Here is a 19,515-nt window from a genome sequence, read left to right on the forward strand (position 1 = left end):
TTTTTGCAGGTAAGACCTGCAAAATCCTTGCGCACTGCAAATATTCTTCCCATTAGCCACCACAGAAATTAAACTGTGTTTGAAGACAATGACCAATATGCACATAACCCCTCCTCCTCCTGTTCTCCCAGCTTTCACAGCTTGTCTCCCTGTCCCAGCATCCCCACTTCAAACGCTTATCAGAACCAGCCCCAGGTTATCCAAAAGCTCTCTGTAAGGCTGTGGCAGTCACTCAGCTGAGAGACAGAACAGGCACTTGGTTTGTGTTTGTATCAGCGTCCCTGGCTTCAATGCCTGGAATTAGGCTCTGCAGATTAGGCAATGTGCTGAGGCTTATCTCTGTGTCTAATCACTAATAAAGTTGCAACCTGGTGCATTTGCACTATACGAGGCCTCGCTCTACAGCATGGGCTTTAAAGGTCATCTGCCACCTCCAAACAGGGCTGGGTTTGTTGCAGCAGGCAACCCTGGCCCGGCAGGTCCCCTCCCGTTCCCATCGGCTGCAAAAATCCAATTACAGGCACAATGGTCCCAGCCCGCAGAGGATCCCTGGCCCCTCCAAGTGCCTGCCTCAGCACCCCCCAGACAATGCCTGCTTTTGTTTCAGCCTTGCTATTGTTTGGGATTCTCTCGCATCCGTGGACACGGGATAAAGAGCCACGTTCAGAGAGATGTTTATGAATGAGGTCTCAGAGCTCTACGGTGCAGCAATACAGGGCTTGACCGTGGACAAAAAGGGTCACGGTTTCTAAAAGCCATGCTGAAATTAAATCATTGAAGATGCAACATGCATCAGCCAGGAATGAAATGTTCCAAGCAAACTTAAACTGAAATCCTACTCCTTCCAAAGTCAAGAGAAGTTCTGCTGTGGACCTCAGCAGTCAGATTTTCTCCCAAAACATTTAGACTTTGTAAAATACCCTGCAGATTCCACTGCTTTGAAGACTTCACACTATATTGATTTCCGAAGTGGCAAACAAAATAATTTGAACTTAATGAAAATGTTTCCCCATAAAAATACAGTAGAGAGCAGCAGGAAATATTCAGATATGTGCCAAATATACTGGATGAAAAATACTACCTAATAAACATCTAAATAGCCTCCATACGTCACAGAAAATGCTCCTTTCTTCAGTTAGCATAATGAATTCTTTAAACTAAACTCATAATGAATGAACTTCATTTCATCTGAAACCAGGACAAACAGCAAAGATCTACATGTCCTCCGGGACCTCCCAGAGTTATGAGGATCTTACCAGCTTTCTAAGAGCCTGAGATGAGCTCAGGCAGCTGACAAAGTTCAGCTCAATTTCTGAAGCACCTTCAGCATCACATATCTTGTTAAAATTCAAGATAGCCTTAGCCAAAACCCAACTTATTTCACACAACCAGGTCTACAAGGGACAAAACCAACTGCAAACCCATCCATCATCTTGGAAATTACTCTTTGTGAGACACTGCTGCACAGAAGAAGATAGTAATATTGAGAAACCTTTCTAGCCTTTAAAGAGTAGAAGCAGACATATAATTGCATTCAATGAAACATCATATGGTAATAAGCAGCAATGGAACAGCCAAGTATAAATCTCCCATTCAGTAGAGTGTCACATGTATAAATCTATTTACCAAGGATTACTCTGTATCTCCTACCACAATAAATCACCAGGAAAATGTCTTATGCACTGCTAGCAGAGCAGGGATTTGGAAAAGCAGACAGGCTTCACAGTGACTGCTAACTAGCCAACCTGAGACTTTGTTACAAACATGTTATTAATTCACTCCCCTTAGTTGGCAGGCTTGCTTGAGTGTTTGGTGGGACCAGGGTTGGGTTTGCTTTGTAAAACCAGTCCTTCACTCTCCACAACAAAAACACCGATGGACACAGATACAGCATTAAGCTTACAAACAGGACACAAAATCTACCGAAGGAACCACAGAGGCTCTTTTGACTTCGCAAGACTTCGGACTGATTTGCAATTCTTTACCACCATTTATAAAAGAACGTTATTCTGGCCTAGTTTCAGTTTAACATAAATGTTTTATGTAGGTTAATCCCAGATAAATAACTGTTTTCTTGCATTATCTACATCTTTCACTACAAATTATGGGCCGTTTTAGTAAGATTAAGCAGTGCAGAGCCAACTTTTCTATTGGATGCTCCAGTTCCCAGCTCCACAAGGGTGCCATGACACACACTGGAATATCTGAGTGTCTCCACTGCTTTGCTCTGCCTTACCAAAATCTCTTGCTCATCATCCAAAGTTTGTTATTTAAAGCCATGAGTACAGAGTGGTTCAGAAAAGCTTTTGCTCTTTGCTGAAGTCTTAAGGCTAGGCTGTTCCAGAAGTTGCAAGGAAACAAAAAAGATCTCATGCCTGTGCAGCATTTAATAGACAAGTCCAAACTACAAACACTGGCCACTCACACAACAGACAGCCACTGTAATTCCCTTTAATTCAGTAGGATACACTTGAGAAGTGGAGCAATAAACTGAACACAGCTTCAGTGCCAGAACACACAATGTAGGGCAGTTCCCATACTTCTTGGTCTATGGATGTCACATCAGAAGGGAATACTAATATTCTTCAGATAACACATATTGTCACACAGTTCAAATCTTTCTTTTGCTTGACTTCAGCTGCCATTCATACGCTAGGTAACAATTTGATGAAACCAAACAATGTCCACACAGTCATAAACTGCACAGCACAAGACCACAAACCAAACTCACCCTTGGTATAAATAACTCCACTAACTGTCTGTATAAAGCCTCAGAAAAACGCCTTCCTCCTTGTGGTCGTATCTCAAAATCTGAGTTTGATCTGCATGTGGAAAGACAGAGTAAACAAGGCAATTGCCTGTGAAAAGAAAAAGAATCTGTACCTTTTTTCAAGTGCCAGCTAGCTTAGTGAGGTTTCCAGCAGGCCAACAAAATAATAATCAACAACACGTAAATCTTCCCAGGAAAATCCTCTTCTAAATAAAACTTCTGTTGAAAATACATGGACATCCTCTTGTTTCCAATCCTTACCACAGAACTTCCACAATAATCAACATCCCATCCAATCCAGATCTGGAAAAACAGGTTCAGGAGCCCCTTAGTCTCTTGGCTTGACCATCCTTGATTAAAGAGAGAACAGCCAGCAGCACAAATACTGCTCATTTTAACAAACAATCCTTGCTAGTACATCTGTGGCGGCATCATAAAGATCACCACTTCCACAGCTAGACACTTGCTGGGAGCCTCACTAATCCACAGTCCTTGGAAAAGCACTGAGATCTTGGAGCACATTTTCTGGTTAGGAATACATTTTGCCTGCAAAAGCAGCATCCAAAATGTTCAGTTGCACATGCTTAACTCACAACTAACAACAGACTTCTCCTTTCTGACAAATCCATTACACACTAAGTTCACATACAAAATATTTATAAGATTTATCTACAATCCACACAACGCTCACGTTGCAAAGTGTCCCATGACATAAACGCATACAAATAAGAGAGCATCCTGGTTGAACCTCTGAAGAAACTGCTAGAGAAAAATCTGTCTATACCATCACACTGCTTGATCCCACCTACTTTGCAGGGCATTTTTCACAGGCATCACTCTCACTGCCCTTTGACACAGGCAATTATCTGCTCCCAGTCCTGGCTGACCTCACATTCCTTACCCACCTGAAACTCCCATGTAAAGATAACAGAAGTTTTCATTCACATTATCTTAGCCTCTTTGTTCTGGAGAAAGAAATGATATTCATAACGCCGAAACTGATTTCATTCTGGTTGAGGATTAGCCTATACCTCTACTGCTGTAGAGCAAAAAGGCAAGCAAAAAATGACAAATAATTACCATGCTTTTTGCTTTACAATGGATACCCAGAGGTTTGCAACAACCCTTTTGCTGGATTTGAACTACAGTTAATTTCTGAGCATGTCTCAGATACCCTTGACAAAGCCTACTGAGTCCTGCAGATAAGGCCCAGGATTGAGGGTCAGAAAATGTTGCCTGCTCTTTACATACTTAGGCTAGTCAACGTCCAAACCATAAGAAGGAGAAGAATGCTACTTCTCAGGTTTATAAATACGCTATGAGGCCAAACTCATTAATGTTTACAAAGCACTCCTAAACTCCTTGTCTGGAAGGAGTTATACAACCATAAAGCATTATTCACGCTGTTCTAAGGCAGAAAAGTACATATTACTGCAAATCCAGCAGCTTTTCATGCACCATTAAGGTTTACTACACAGTCTTAATCTAATCATAAGCACTTCAGAATCTAGATCTGTCATTCGTAACATGCAGATCAGACTTCATCACAGAATAACCAACTGGGTCAACTCTATACAGCACAAGACACACACATGCTTTTTTCTCATTCGTACTGCACCTCTTCAAAGGAATTATGTGGTCCCTTTCCAACCCGTTACAGTTGGAAAGATCAGTGTGGCAGCAAGGTATTGCAAGAGTGAAATGGCAAAAGGAACAAGCAGAGAAAGAATACTCACCCACCTCCACAGATCCAAGCTCACAGGAAAAATTCCACAAGGGAGGGATCTCCAACCAGAAATCCTTCCCCAGTGGCAGTCAGCCATAAATGGGATCTAAGAGAGGTAGAGCCAGGCTCCATCCCTTCCAGTCACACAGCTGAATTGTCTTCACCTGTGCTCCCAGGGCTGAGCTGGTCTTTTCCCCAGGTGATCAATCAGTGGTTCAGGCCATGACTCAGCAGTTACCGTACACAACCTAAGCGATTCTATGATTCTATTTGTATTTTCAAAACTCCATCATTATTGGCTTTCCTGTCATCTTGCATTATGTTCACTCAGGATTTCAACTCAGGAGTGCAAACCTCAGGTAATGGATCTGTTCACGCATTTTTAGAAAGCTGAGATGGGAAGGCATGCAAGGTCCAGGTTTATGTCTTTACGGGTGTTCAGAGAGGAAACTCATTCCTTCAAGCAACTTTTTCTGCCCATTATTATTATTATTATTATGAGATCTCCTTCGTGTGCAATTCTGGAAACACATTCATAAGTAGAGGTAGACTTGCTTTTGACTTGCTGATCAAAATACAATCTTTATACCTCCAGGCATCATCATCAATGCTGTGTTGGAGGGAGTTCAATCCAGTTGAATGAAATTGGCTGCTGAAATCCACAGCTAGCTCCCAAACCACAATTTTGGCTAACTCACTCCTTCTCTTTCATTGGGCACCTGCTGCACCCTTTCCCAGCAGTCTCCAACTCTACCCAGAGGTGGGCAGGCAGTTTCTGCTGACCACTCTTCTACCATTAAAAGGACATTTGCCTTATCAGCTCAGCACAATGGCACCATGAGATTCAAGGAAATAAAGCCAAGCTCAGAGGAAGTTATTCCCCCAGCTGCCCTCCTGCTCTCTGGCAACTTGCAGTAGGTTCAGAGGATGGGCACCTCCACAGCCCCTGTGCCAGGACAAACTCCACACTGCCCTCAGGCTCAACAAAGCACACCCTTTGTGATAGAATAAGGCCTCTGCTTTCATTAGCTTTGATATGGCTTTGATTTAAATCCAGATATTAAACCTGTCATTTAAAAAGAAAAGCACTGCTGCCCTTAAATGTAACATTCAGGGAGTCTTACCCTCTACAGAACAGTCCTCTTATGGGGCCAATTCCAAGCCTTTCCCAAAACTATTGTATTTTCCTCACTTCGGACTGCAAAAAAACAAATCAATAAAAGACAGTCCTCTATTTTTATCCAAATGAGACAGAATGAAAGAACAGGACAGCTGATTTTCCGTCTTCTCTGTCCAACCTGGCAAGATGCTAGTAATGGGCTGAAAGGAAAAACAGAAGCCTTTCCACATGGGGAACAACTGAATCAGCTGCTGTTTACATGATCTGCTCCTCATTTTATAGGTCTGTGAGCAGACCTGACTGCACAAAAGTGGGATTGCAAAGCTCACTGGACCTATGCTGTCAATATAACTCTGCAGCAACACTTTCTCAGGTACAGAGCCACAAGGCAAAGAGAATTAGCTACTCACTTCCAAAAGCAAATCTAAATCTAGTTCAGAATATTTAATATTCTGAAAAGTCTGAGCACCTGCCCTTCAAACAGAAGATGCTCGTCAAGGTATTTCAGGTGGATCCCTAAGAAGTAAGATCCCAGGACCACCTGTTATTTTGCAAACCATTGATCTACTACTGCAGAGCCAAGCAGGGCTGGGACCTGTACGTGCCACCTGCACTTCTGTACCCACACTTGACTCCCACTTGCTTAGGCAGCACATAGTTTTGCTACAGAATGCTCCCATGCTTACAGAAAGAAAAAAAATACACAAGGTACATAGCTTAAAATTTAAGCACAGATTAAACAACATAGCTGCTTAGACAAATGCCGTTTTAAAGAACAAATTTCCAAAGGAATGTAATTATGCTTCTTAGGGTTAACAAAAGGACTTGTGTGATCCAGTTTCTATTCCTTACTGCGATGCAAGCAAGTGATGGATGTGACTGAATACAATACCCACAAACCCACAGGATCTGCACCCATGATTTTAAATAATTAAACAGTATTCATTCAGGGTGATCCTTCCCTCCCCAGCCCCTGCTGCTTAGTTTTACATATAGAAAACATTTAGTGCACAAGGCAAACAACAAACAGGAATATAATTAGTCCTGTTTAACCTAATTGAAAAGAGAGAAAGCAAAAGCTTGCACTGCATGGATAGCCATAAAATCATAAAATGCCATTTTTCTTAAGTTCGTATTCCAGTAATTATCTTTTATACAAAGAACAGTGACTCATAAAGCTGCTTTTTCATTTAAAAAACTCCACAAAAAGTCTGAAATAGAAGAGCTCCCTTCTCTTTTTTTGGTCAACTCGGGGCTGAAGCAAGAGCTTTATGATCTGTGGGAGTGAAAAGTCATTAGGGTTTCAATTCCAAATGAAAATTAAGGCTTTTAACTTCCCATACTACTCACACTGACAACCTTTCATACATAATTGCCAAGGAAAAGTTACTGTGGTCTTGTCACCCTCCTAATGATTGGGTGATAGGCTGACAAACAGATCCTCCCTACAAATTCCACTCTGCAAATGGCAATAAAAGCCAAAGGTGGTTAAGAAGCACTGGGTTCACACCCCAGAGTGACTTTGATGACTTTTTAGTCAGAGCTTATTAGAAGTTACCAAATTAGTGGAGTCAGAAATAGAGCAATCAAGGGAACAGGTAAGAATCTATTTGAAAGAGGAAAGGTGTCTTCAGCAATTATGACAAAGACTCTGTTTATTTGAGCTGAAACAGAGCAACACAACGAGGACTCATCTTCTTCAGTCGTGGATCTGCTCCTCAGCCAAAACTACACCAGGCTTCCGGATAACCAGCATTTTAAATATATAACATGACACCAAATACATAAATATGGCATGAGCAACGCAAATAGGATGAGCCAAAATACAACAAATGCTGTCCTCGCTCTTTGAAAGGTATCAAGGTAATTTGTTGTCCTGATAATGCAGAGAAAGCAAACCATCTTTCTGCTGTTGTCTTGCTTGGGTCTAGCTGTGAAAAGGTAAATAATGTCCTTTGTCTTTTTTACTCTTTATCTTCTAATTTGGGAACAGAATTTATTATTCAGTGAGGTTCTATTTTTTACAGTTGTCTGGAGACTGTTCACAGTTCAACATTCTGCTGTTCGAAACAGAAAAAGAAGAACCCCAGCATGTAAAATATGTTTATCCTAGTGAAGTCAAAACAGGATTTGACGATATTCCAAACTAGGAATTACAAGAGTCTGGAGTTTTAGCTCCTTTATGGGCTGCTCCTTCCTTGCTAGCTCATTATAACTGAAAACCCGAGATGTTTGTTATCACTGGTATCATAGCAATAATGAGAGGCCCCGTCTGAGGTAAGGTCTCATTCTGCTGAGCACTATACAAACATTATAAACAATCCAACAACCCAAGTTCATTGGAGAAGATAAAGGAAATTTATCATTCTGATTCTATAAGAAGAGAACCAGAGACTTACCTAACACTACATCACAAGCTGCATTACAGAGAAAACGCATCAAATCTGGAGTCCCAATCCAGCACTGCAAATTGAAAACCATTCATCCTTCTTCTGTTATTTTATAGCTCACCCTTAAACAAAGCCATAGTAACTGACCTCATAAAAAGAGTGCTGTATTTTTTTACAGAAGGCTTCAAGATGAGCACTGGTTGACTAGTGAACACAATGGAATCTAGAGAAAATATCTGTACAAAATGCAAAAAAGATCTTCCAGAAGACAACTGGATACATCTGTATTCATGCAGCTGCATCACTGTGGCCTGGAAGACTGAAAACTTCAGGAATGATAATTTTTTAAGTGGAAGCTGCAACCACTCCAGAAGATAAGATCTCCGCAAAGTGTATGTTTTCACACAATAGAATCGTAGAATCATCAGAGTTGGAAGGGACCTCTGAAGGCCATCTAGTCCAACTCCCCTGCAGTGAACAGGGACACCACCGCTAGATCAGGTTGCCCACGGCCTGATCCAGCCTCACCCTGAAGATCACCAGGGATAGGGCATCAACCACATCACTGGGCAGCCTGTTCCAGTGCCTCACCACCCTCTCTGTAGTAGATCTTTTCCTTATATCTAAACTAAATCTACCCTGCCTGAGCTTGAAGCCATCTCCACTTGATTGTGTCACCACAGACTCTGCTAAAGAGTCTGCCCCCTTCTCTCTTTTAGCTCCCTCTTAGATACTGTAAGGCTGCTATCAGGTCACCTCTCAGCCTTTTCTTCTCCAGGCTGAACAGCCCCAGCTCTCTCAGCATCTTCGTGTTAGAGGACATTGAGAGGAACGATCGCACAAGCTTTAAAAACTGACCCCTACATTTTAAGAGGTGCTGCAAGCAGTTAAGAGAATGAAAAGACAAAACTCTAGGAAAAAATTACATCACAAATGCTTTCAGAATTGGCAAACAGAAAGCTTCCTGCACTGGCAGAAATACCCACCTGGTTTGTAGCCTCAAAAATCAACACTGAGATAGGAAGACCAAATAACTGAAATAAAGAAAGCAAGAGCATAGGTACACATGGTAGCAAAGGACAGGGGTATCAGCAGCAAATAACTGACTCACCCCTGCTGTAGATATGAGCTGCAAACAGCAAAATGAACAAGAGGACATTTTATCAGTTTTTCACAACATGCCATCCGTGTGTGATGCATGAGCCACTAGAGAAGATCATATAACCAATAACTACGTATCACATTCAATAGCAAACAAGCTTTTAACTCAGTAGAAAGGGATTAAAAGCTCTGCAGATCCAAAGCATAGATCAAAGTTATATTCAGCTGCCGGGAAACATATAAATACGAGACTGCAAGCCCCTGTAAGGGAGATAAGAAAAGGAAACCAGGAAGACAAAAGAACACTATTCATCACAAAAGTGCTTTAAGATTGCACATAATAATAAGATTCTCAATACCTTTGTTAGAACTGGAAAAAGATAAGGATTATTTTGTTTCTGCTTTTTTTTTTTTTAAATTATTGATACCGTTAGCACCTGACCCTTCTACTCTAGCACAAAACTGAACTTTCCTGTAGACTGCTCTGGAGCCATTTCCAGTAGATCCCTCTAAAAACAAAAGTGGAAATAAATCAGTGAAAACAAAAGTAGTAAATAGCTACACGTATATAACCAGATCTACACAAGAATCAAGCAGACTATTTCCTAAATAGGACAGATTGTATCCATTTGTGAAGATCACAAACATGAATCTCCTTTGCATGAAAAACTAAAGCAAGTGTAAAGAGCTGAAGTCTTCACTCAGCCCAAGTCAAGCAGCATCTCTGAGGGCACTGAGATGTACCACACTACTAAATGGTCCACAGTCTGATACAAAGTCACGGCCATCCTTCAAAGAGCACAGTGTGACAGGAGTGGCATTTATAGGACAGGACATTATCAATAAGTGTCACAGAGTGAATGAAATGTACCTTAGCTAGTAAAAAACTGCACGTGAAAGATGACTGCAAACCCTCGAGGGACTGCTTAGCACTTAATGGAGAGTCAGAAAGCAGGAATGCTGGTTTTAACCTTGCATTCATGATACACAGCAACCTGTCTTTAGATGATCCAGGGCAGAAGACGTAGGGAAGGACAAACAGTTTTTAAATCTAGTCAACTCCAATAGATCATAAAAAGATACTGACAGCAAGCCTCCTGCTGGAATGGTTTCCATAGAAATAATAAGCTTTGGGGACTGGAAATGCTGTAAGGCTTACTTTTTCTTTTTCTCAAACACAGTGGCTTGTTTTTACTGATCTACTGTGAGTGGTCCTTTTGCCTGCTCCCTTCCCCAGCAAGAGGACAGCACAATGTCACAGCTCTCCTCGCTGCACCAAAGCGGAGCTCTTGGCGCAACACAGCTTCATTTCCTTGCCTAGAAGGCAGAGGCAGACAAGGCTGCCAAACCCCAGGCAATGGCAGCCATGGAGCACCCTACTGCCCCGGAGATAGCTTGAAACATGTAGAAGAACATGTAGAACACGTGTCTCATGTTCCATACAGTATTTCTCTGCCTTCCATAAACATTCAAAGGCCACCAACTTCCCTGCTCGAGAAAGAAACCACAGCAGCAGAGCTTTTGGATGAAAAGGGGAAAAAGGCATCAGCATGTAGTCTTGAGTGTCGCTGCATGGAGCTGGGGGATGGAGTTGAAGGGCTTTCCAGAGCAGTCCTAATTTGATTGAACTAATTCTGCCAGCAAGCCTGGGCTGACACAACTACAAAAGACAGATAACATGTCACCCCTTCAACTGCAATTTACAGCTGGCCAATGCCCTGATACCATAAGCCCAGCAATCATCACTAGGGCTCGCTCCTCTTCAGACAGCACAGACATCTCTCACCATGCCCAAAGCAGACAAAAAGGAGACATCCACTCCTGCAAGCCTATAGAAGACCACATCTCCTAGCCCAGACAACACCATAATTCACACTAGATACAGGACTGCTTCTATCTGAGTGTGAGATCCTTGGACGCCAAGCATCTATAGTCACTGCCAAGACAAGTGACACAACAGTACTGCTGACAGCACTTAGCACATGGTGAGCTAGTCTCCCAGTCTGAAACCCAACCAATAAAATAACCTGTAGTCTACCTCGCCAGCAATGATCTTTCATAAAGACCTTTGCAGGAGAATCCTTGAGCAAGGTGAACATTGGGTACGGCTGGCCAGGACAGTGAAGGCACACAAACAGTGACAGCAGTAACCTGCTGGCTTCCCACAGACAGGCTTCATGAGGCCATTAGTGCTCCACAGAATCTGTGCAGGTAGGGGTGGACTTGCACCGTCAGTTTTGGCTCTCAGAAAACCTTCATTTTGGCAGGTATGAAGATTGCACCTTTCCTTGAATATCTCCTTGAGTAGGAGATCTCCTTGAATCACTGCCTGGGGACATAAGAAGTCAGCACATGTACTGAGCTTTTGGAGAGTGGCAAATACCAGGGCAACAAGCAACTTAAGGAGGGGAATAGTATCCATAAACCTGTATGCATGGGGACTGAAGTAACATGGCACAAATGGCCTTGGCCCAGACGTGACTCACCATGAAAGCGTACAAAATTACCTGTACAGCAGCCCTCAATTGCCATGGTGATAAATGTTCCCTAATGTCTAGGAGCAGCTGAGTCCTGAACTCCACACATCTTATTCACTAACAAGAGCATTCATTATATTTAAAAAAAAAAAAATCACAAATGAATTGTGGCCATTTTAAGCCTTCCTCAGATCAAGGGCTGATTTACACTCTCCTTTCAATGGAGACTACTGTGCTCCAAGTGCTGTTAATTCAGAAGATGGAGGTCGCTTGCTTTTTTTTGCTTCACAATTCAGTAGGCAAGGGAAAGACAGATTCTCTCAGACAGTGTTACTTTTTCTGCCAGGAGTTATCTATTCGCAGAAGTGGGTCAACTTTCTCTTGGTGGACATGTTAGTGTGCGAGTGCCTAGCAGCGCTGCCTGCGAATTTCTGTCCGCTCCGCGTGCGGAGGAACCTCTGCGCATAACTATTTATGGCAGCCAAGCGTTTCATGAATTGCAGCAAGTTAACCACAAGGGGATGATGACATTTGGAGACAGGGCAGGATGAATTCTGGCTCGCAGACAAAAAGTCAGGTTAAAAATATAGAATGCAGAAGCAAACCTAGCCAGTTGCTGCTAATTCGCAGAAAAAAAATGGATACGCGGCCCCCAACTTGCCTGCTCCATGCTAACAATGCTGTGTGTTTTGCAGTGGGACACATCACAGCATTTTAGCCAGTTTAAGTGTCTCACCTGCGTCTTGTCCATCAGGGAGATCAACCACCCTCTGCTCCCAGAAAACTCTCTAAAGAGCAGCTCAAACACAGTAGGCTGAGAGGACAACACCGGCACGCCGGGCTGCAGACACGTCTGTGTGAGCTGCCAGCAAGGCCCAACTCTGGCCATGGCCGGCTGTAACCTGAGCCTCCTTCTCCATACTTCCAAGGCAGCCTTACCCCTGTGTAAGCATTGACCCTCAGCTTTCAGAAGCAATGCTTCTCACGCCCCTCAACCCTTCACGCACACCGAGTGCAATACCTGCCAAGGCTGCATTTTGGGTTCCCATGCCTGTCACTTAATTAGATCAATATTTAATTTTATCCTCAGTTTTATTTGATGAAATGCCTCCAGAGGACCAAATCATTTACATGTAACCAACACAAATTTAACCCCCTTATTTTGATTGCTTTTGACAAGTGTAAGTGGATAATTTCATCAAAGGCCTATGGCAATTTACCTTTTAATCAATACAAGTTTTCCTTCAACGGGACAGCTGAGAACAAGACAACTCTTCAGCAAGTTGTAAGAGGAAAACAAAATTGGAATGTACTACAACAGAGACCATATTTCCATACGTGGCCCAATATTAGTGCACTGTATTAGTTTCTTGAGCCTTGCTATCCTTAAATTTGAGAGCATAATTAGGGCTGGCACATACTCAGTGACCATGCAGGAAGGCTAGAGCAGACAATGATAAAGCTGAAGACTCTTGGATAAAAAGCCAACAACTGCTGTACCCTTAGTGTCCAAGACATCAGCATTCATAAATCTATAAACAGAACTCAATGAACTCACAGAAGAAGTGCAGAGGCATTTCCACAGAGGTTTTACATTTACACCAGGGAGAGTTTCCTTGTACGAACAGAAGGAATCTGTATGTAGTGGCCTACAATACCAGAAATACTAGCATTTTAAATATAGTAATATCAGGAAAAGTTAAAGCAATGTTCAGAGGACAAAAAGCATTCTTGATATAAGAAACCTATGAAATGGCCACGTAGCCAAACCTCTGTCTCACAGTTAAATCATGGCACGGGCCATAGAGCTCTGACAGTCAGCACTGCAGGCGACATCTGACTTACTGGGAAAAGTGAATCTCCTGTCTTTCATCAGTGCTAGCACAGCTGCACTGGAAGAGTAGAACACGGTCACCACAGCTCCTCTAGTAGGATTGCTCTTACCTGACTGGATGGATGCATATAAACTAACCATCCAAGCTGCCTTCCCATCAGTACAAAGAGCACATATGATACAATGCTTCTCCTAAAGCAGACATAGACATTTCAGTGTTATAACTGATGTCACCATGATGGCCTATAAAGGAAGCCCAAGGAGACACAGATGTTACAGCCTATGTTGTAGATACTTCAACTTAAATCTGACGAACCTCACTTCTGCGTGTTCTCATCTCAAAGGTCTCATTAACATGTCATAGTAAATAATATGTATATTGATTATAAATACACTAATAAAAACAAAGGACTTTGGCCTAAAGGGTATGAGAAGAAGTACAGAGTGGCTGTACACCCAATCGATACTAACCCACAGGGAACAGCTATTTCTCTTTGCCACCATTTTAAATGTAATATATTGTACCCTCTAGGTAAACATGTGGACATTTACAAGTGGGAATCAATAGAACTAGAGCTTTTCCCACCCTCTCATCCAGAGAGGCCATTCCTCTTTCCTCAGAGCAGACAGCAGCGATAGACCAGAGATTAATGTCTATGCTATGATAAGCTATCTGCTGTGCCCATCACTTGCCTCAACACCTCTCTGGCCATTTTTGAAATGTTGATGCTTTTAAGAATTATTCTTTTCAAGAGCCTATTCACATTGATAAAGAAATAAATAACCATTTCATCCAACTGGAAAATAAGTAAAAGAGACAAGGGCAACAGCCTGACCCATTTTTGGAACTCAGAGCAAACAGCTTCTGCAGCAAGTGAATAAGAAGTTGTGACGATAAAATTTCCTTGATGGCATGGGTGGGGAGATGAAAGCCCAAAAAACTTCCCATGCATGCGCTGGATTTTGTCCCAGACACATCAACAGCTAGCAATCTGTATCACTGTGGGCTTGCAGCGTAGGCGAGGAAAGCCACAACATGCGCTCACCCATGTCTCACAGCAGCGTTTCACCAGACTGGCAGAACTCACACCCTGCCAGCCTGCAGGACTCACAAGCCACCTGGACTGACTTGCATGGAGCAACCATCAGCAAGGAGGACTGAGTCGTTCTGAACTGGCAACAAAAGCACAGTGGCTCTCTCCATCTCGCCCAGATGTACACATAAATCCTACCAAAGACAACTGTCCTCCTTTAGGTTGCTTTTGGATAAACAGATGTTCCAGTTAGATTTAGAGGAGGCTAAAATTAGTGGGAGCTGTTACACTGCTTCAGGGAGCTTTGAGTCACTCCCAGTGTTCCCACACACCTTACAGTCCAGGGATATACCCCCATGGGATCTGAAGGCTTATTTAAGCCTGCAAGTAATGTTAATATCCCCCAGTGTGGCTGTCTTTGTTGGTATCTTTTTCCCCTCCAGGGATTTTTGGAAACTTTATTCTGGCAGAAACAAGGCAGTAGCAACAGTACTAGCTCCAACTGGGCTGCCTAACCTGGAAGTCCATAAAGACTATGCACATACACAGAGGTTCCTGCTATGTACACAAAGTAAAGCCAAAGCACTCACAAGCAAAATAGCGCAACTGTGCTCCAGTATCTGTCCTGGACTTGTGGGTAGGCTTATGGGAACTGTGGTGTGTCACTCAACAAGGATACAACTGGCCAGCTCTCATCATGCAGTCTGGAGATGCCCATACCCCTACCACCAAGACTCCCAGCTCACATGTCACTAAGTGGAGAATGAAAAGACCATTTACCTTCAAATAAATAGACGTTCTCTCAGCTTATAGCAGAATATCCGGAATTGTATAAGATTGCATGTGTCATCTAATATCAACTACTTTCACACTACTAGTTATGCTTATTACGCTATCATCCATGAGCAGATCTTCAGTCATCAGGTTGCAGGTATCAGCTTCCAAAAAGCCAGTGTATAAAGTTAAAGAAACTTCTATAAACCAAGGGAAGATGAACCAGGTTTGTTTGTGGGTTCTGTTTTTTTAAACTAGTATCATTTCCACTGGACTCACTGTACAAACTCTGTACAAAAGAGTCTGAAGTTCATCACCTCACACTGGGCTAGTACACTGTGAGCAATAAATAGAGTCCTGGTTTACCAATTCACTTCTAAAGAATTGATGAAGAGAAAACAAATATTTAATCAACCTTTGGTTGCTAAGATTTCATTTAAAAGCCACCATTCTAGGGGCATTTAACAGCCAGCTCCCACACTCTTTCTTTCCCATGTTCTTTCAGAAAAGCACTAACTTGATGAAACGGTCCTGCAGAAAACCTGGGTATTTAGGAAAAAGGGATAAAAAGGCCAACATCTAACCGATAGAGGTCAAAAGCAGGGTTGGCACCAAAGGGGATGGAAGGGAGCTGGTGCCGCAAAGGCTTCGCAGTGACAGCTTCTCCACCGACCTGACTTACTGCATTTTTTTCCACATTCACCTACCCTGCTCTTCCACATTGTCACAGGCTTAAACGAAAACTGCCACTCGGTCCCAAGCAAGCCTCCCCACCACACTTCTTGCTGTCAGTCAAAAAGGGGCCTGATAAGCTTCACATTTACATATGTATGCACAGGAATTTCCAAAGGCACACTGAGGGAAATGGCCTCGCTGAATGCTGATGCTATCTGAGAAGACAACTATTTAAAGCCTTTTTACAGCTTCACTACCTAAGTAGAGAAATCAGGTTTGTTTGCATCTTTCCATCTATTATTACCCTAGAAAGTGCAGATCGTATCTGTCCCAGCCTCAGAAATGAAGCCAGGCTGGTTGTAAAGAGTTCAGTTAGCTTCAGTACTTCCCAGAGAGCATCTTCCTCAGCTCAAACCCGGCACCTGGGAAACTAAAGTCACTAAAACCTATGGAGTTAGTCGATACCAAAGAGGGATTTGCTCTGAGGTTCAGAAACCAGAATTGCAAAGCCCTCTGTCCCAAAGCTGTAACAGCACACTCAGCGTCCAACAGGTGCTCTCTGGGCCTCTTTGAACAGCAAGGCTTTATGAAAACGCAGGAGCAGAGGCCATCTGCAGCTTTACAAACAAGACACGGCTGATTTACACAGCACTTAAAAAAAAAAAAAAAAAAAAAAAAAAAAAAGATGCTTGCTGTATCCTGCAACATCTGGTGACTGCATCACCCTTTCAACCAACAAGCCCTGACTGCTGGGTGAGGTGGCAGGAACATCTCCTGCTGCGAGTGGAAACATGCAGCTGCGGCAACAGGACCGAGCACAGCAGATTCTCGGACAAGCACGCCACTAGAAAACTGGGCTGTTCCGTGCATGTGCCCTCAGACCTCTTGGGACATTTGCCATAAAGCACCCAAAAAAGGCCCTGCACTCACTGGCCCCACGAGGACAACTAAAAGCTCTGGGCACTGAAGGCAGTTATTTGGCCAACGCATCCAGAAGCCCCATCCCAGTGCCCTGTCCTGGTTGGAAAAGAGGATTAAGAACATCAAAAGGATTCTTGTATACAACAGTTAAATAGATTGATGCTTGGTTTGACTCCCATCAAAACCTCTTGGCCAAAATAGGCCTTGTTGATTTTAAAGGAAAAAAATAATAATCTATTTTAAAGATATTCCAATATTATTATTATAATATATACTATATATTATTGGAATATATATATGGCCACTATTTGACAACAGGAGAAAATGTGCTTGAATACAAGCGGTCAGAGATTTGGCATAGTTTCACTGTGGAGCTCGCTTTTAACTTTAATGACTGGGTTACACAAAATCGTGAACACTGTTCCTTCAAGAGCAGACTCTTACCTGCAAACCAACCTCCTGCTTCTGAAGAGGAACAGGGGGAAATGAAGTCCCAGCTCTTTCAAACCTCTGGGCACCGCACAGCCAGGCAGCTTGCCCTGAGAGCCCACAGAGCTAATAACAGGTGATGGGGCAGCCCTATGCTTCCATCAGCTTCTTCCAAAATCACAGCTAGGCTTTTATCAATCTTATCCAAGTAACAAATAAACAAGCCCAATGTCACTCAGAATATGTAAAGGGGAAGAGACAGGAGGGAGAGATGGGAAAATCAGTGACTGAAAACACAGACTGCTTTTTTTGATGTGAAAAAAAAAAAAAACAAAATCCTCCAGATAAATGCCTCCAAGCCTTAACCCCAAACAGCAGCATTTAGCCAAGCAGCGAGGCGAACCTCAGCGACCTCCTCCCTGCACCACCCCTGGCTGCCCTTCCACAGCAGGGCAGGGGTGAGGATGGCAAGATCTCTCCCCCACAGCACTCCTCACCCCAGTACAAGGCAGGTGTGCATGCCGAGAGGAGGTGGGTTCAGGGAAAGGCACCTGCTGTGGGCAGGGCGGCGAGGGGGGCAAACTCACCGTTGAGACCGTTGGGGATGCTCCGGTGATGAAGAGGCGCAGATAGGTCATCCATGGACCTCCGCATGGCTCCAGCCTTGCTGTCGCCAGCCTTGTGATGGTGGAGGTGGTGGTGGTGGTGGTCGGGACTGCCAGCGCTGCCCGTGCTGGAGGTGCTGCTCCCATCCCCCACGTCCCTGGTGGCAGAGCCGCCGTTGAGGTTGGTCAGGCTGGCCTGGCTGTCGATGGAGCTCCGCGAGCCGGCCCCGCTCCGCTCCTCATCCAGCATCAGCACCATCTCCTTCAGCTCCACGTTCTCCCGCAGCAGGGTCTCCTGCCTCGCCTCCAGGTCCTTCAGCTTCTGCTGGTACATGCCTACCTCCTTCCACATCACACTGGCCGTGTGCCTCCCGAACCTCTGCCATTCCCTCGACAGCTTCTTGCCTTTCTGTCGGTCGTCGTCCAGGAAACAGCAGAGCTCCCGCAGCTCCTGGTTGTCGTCCTGCAACTTCTGGTTGACCTCCTTCAGCCCGCGGATCTCGTGCAGGTGGAGCTGCAGCCGCCGGTTCACATCCTTCATCAAGTTGCCGTGTTCCACCATTAAGTTCATCTTTTCATTCTCCACTTTCCTCAGTCTTTTCACCAGCTCTTCCTTGCCCCACCTCAGCATCTCCTCCTCCGAAATTTTGCTCAGGTCCTCTTTAGACCCCTCGAGGGAATTTTTGGCCATCATCTGTGCCTAGAAAGTGTCTGCTCTTACAGAGTAGCAAACGGTTCAGGTTATATGGGTTATTTTTGTTCGCTTGACTTCCTGGGACTGAAATTCACTGCAGCATCTTAAGGAAGAAAAATTATAGTTCCCCGTAGCGTGCTGGACAAGGTGGTACAGCAAAGCCCGACTGGAATATCTGCTTCCCCATAGAATCCATAATAAAAAAGCAATCCAAAGGGGGAAGAAAGAAAGAAAAAAAAAAAAAAAAAAAAAAAAAAAAAAAAAAAAAGACGCGCCCCCAAACGGGGCTGGGGGCGGCGGGGAATCGGCCGCCTCCGAACGAAGCCTTCGCAGGGGATCGGCCAACTTACCCTGGGCGAAACAACTACGAGGCGACCGGCCCCCTCCTCCGGGGCGCTCCGTCCACTTGTTCCCCGCCCCTCCCACCGCTGCCCGCCGAGCCCCGCTGTGGGAGACGAGAACCGAGCTCCGCGCTGCCGCTGCCGCTGCCGCCGCCCCGCTCGGCCGCTGCCCGCCCCCAAACCCGCGGCGACGTGGGGCCGAGCCCTGCGCGGCGGCGGCCGATGCCGGTGGTGCGCTGCCGAAGAGCGGCGGGGGAGCCGGCGCCTTCCCGGAATGGCTCAGCCCTCAGGAGGGAGGGGAAGGGCGGCAGCACCGGGCTGGTTCCACCTCCCGCCGGGCAGGGAGGCGCGGCCCGACCCCGGCTCTAGACCCAGCCTCAGCACGACCGAGCGGCGGTGGCGAAGGAGGAGGCGGCGGCGAGCGGCGGCTGCTGGCGGCGGAGCGGAGCGGCGCGGGGCCGAGCACCGCCCTCCCGCGCTGCCCCATTGGCTGCCGGGGCCGGGCCGGGCGCTCGCCGAGCCCCGGTGCGCCGCGCCCCGCCGCCGGCTCGGGTTACCGGCACGGCGGCCGCGCGGTCAGCGTAGGGCCGCCTGGCGCCTTCAAACGGCAGGTACAAAGGAACG

The 19,515-nt window shown here is 44.8% G+C and overlaps 1 protein-coding gene across 1 annotated transcript in view; it reads right to left on the bottom strand.

Moving 5' to 3' along the window:
* Nucleotides 1–18,550, bottom strand: part of CCDC85C (coiled-coil domain containing 85C) — a gene marked incomplete at both ends in the record, with an annotated part of 96,790 nt that extends 78,240 nt beyond the window's left edge. The window contains one exon of the mRNA XM_079536768.1: nt 17,839–18,550. Coding sequence (XP_079392894.1) covers nt 17,839–18,550 — 712 coding nt within the window. The remainder of the gene's footprint in view (nt 1–17,838) is intronic.
* Between the last annotated feature and the right edge of the window lie 965 nt (nt 18,551–19,515).

The sequence above is a fragment of the Tetrao urogallus genome (genome assembly GCF_951394365.1).
Source record: "Tetrao urogallus genome assembly, chromosome: 6".
Taxonomy (NCBI): Eukaryota; Metazoa; Chordata; class Aves; order Galliformes; family Phasianidae; genus Tetrao; species Tetrao urogallus.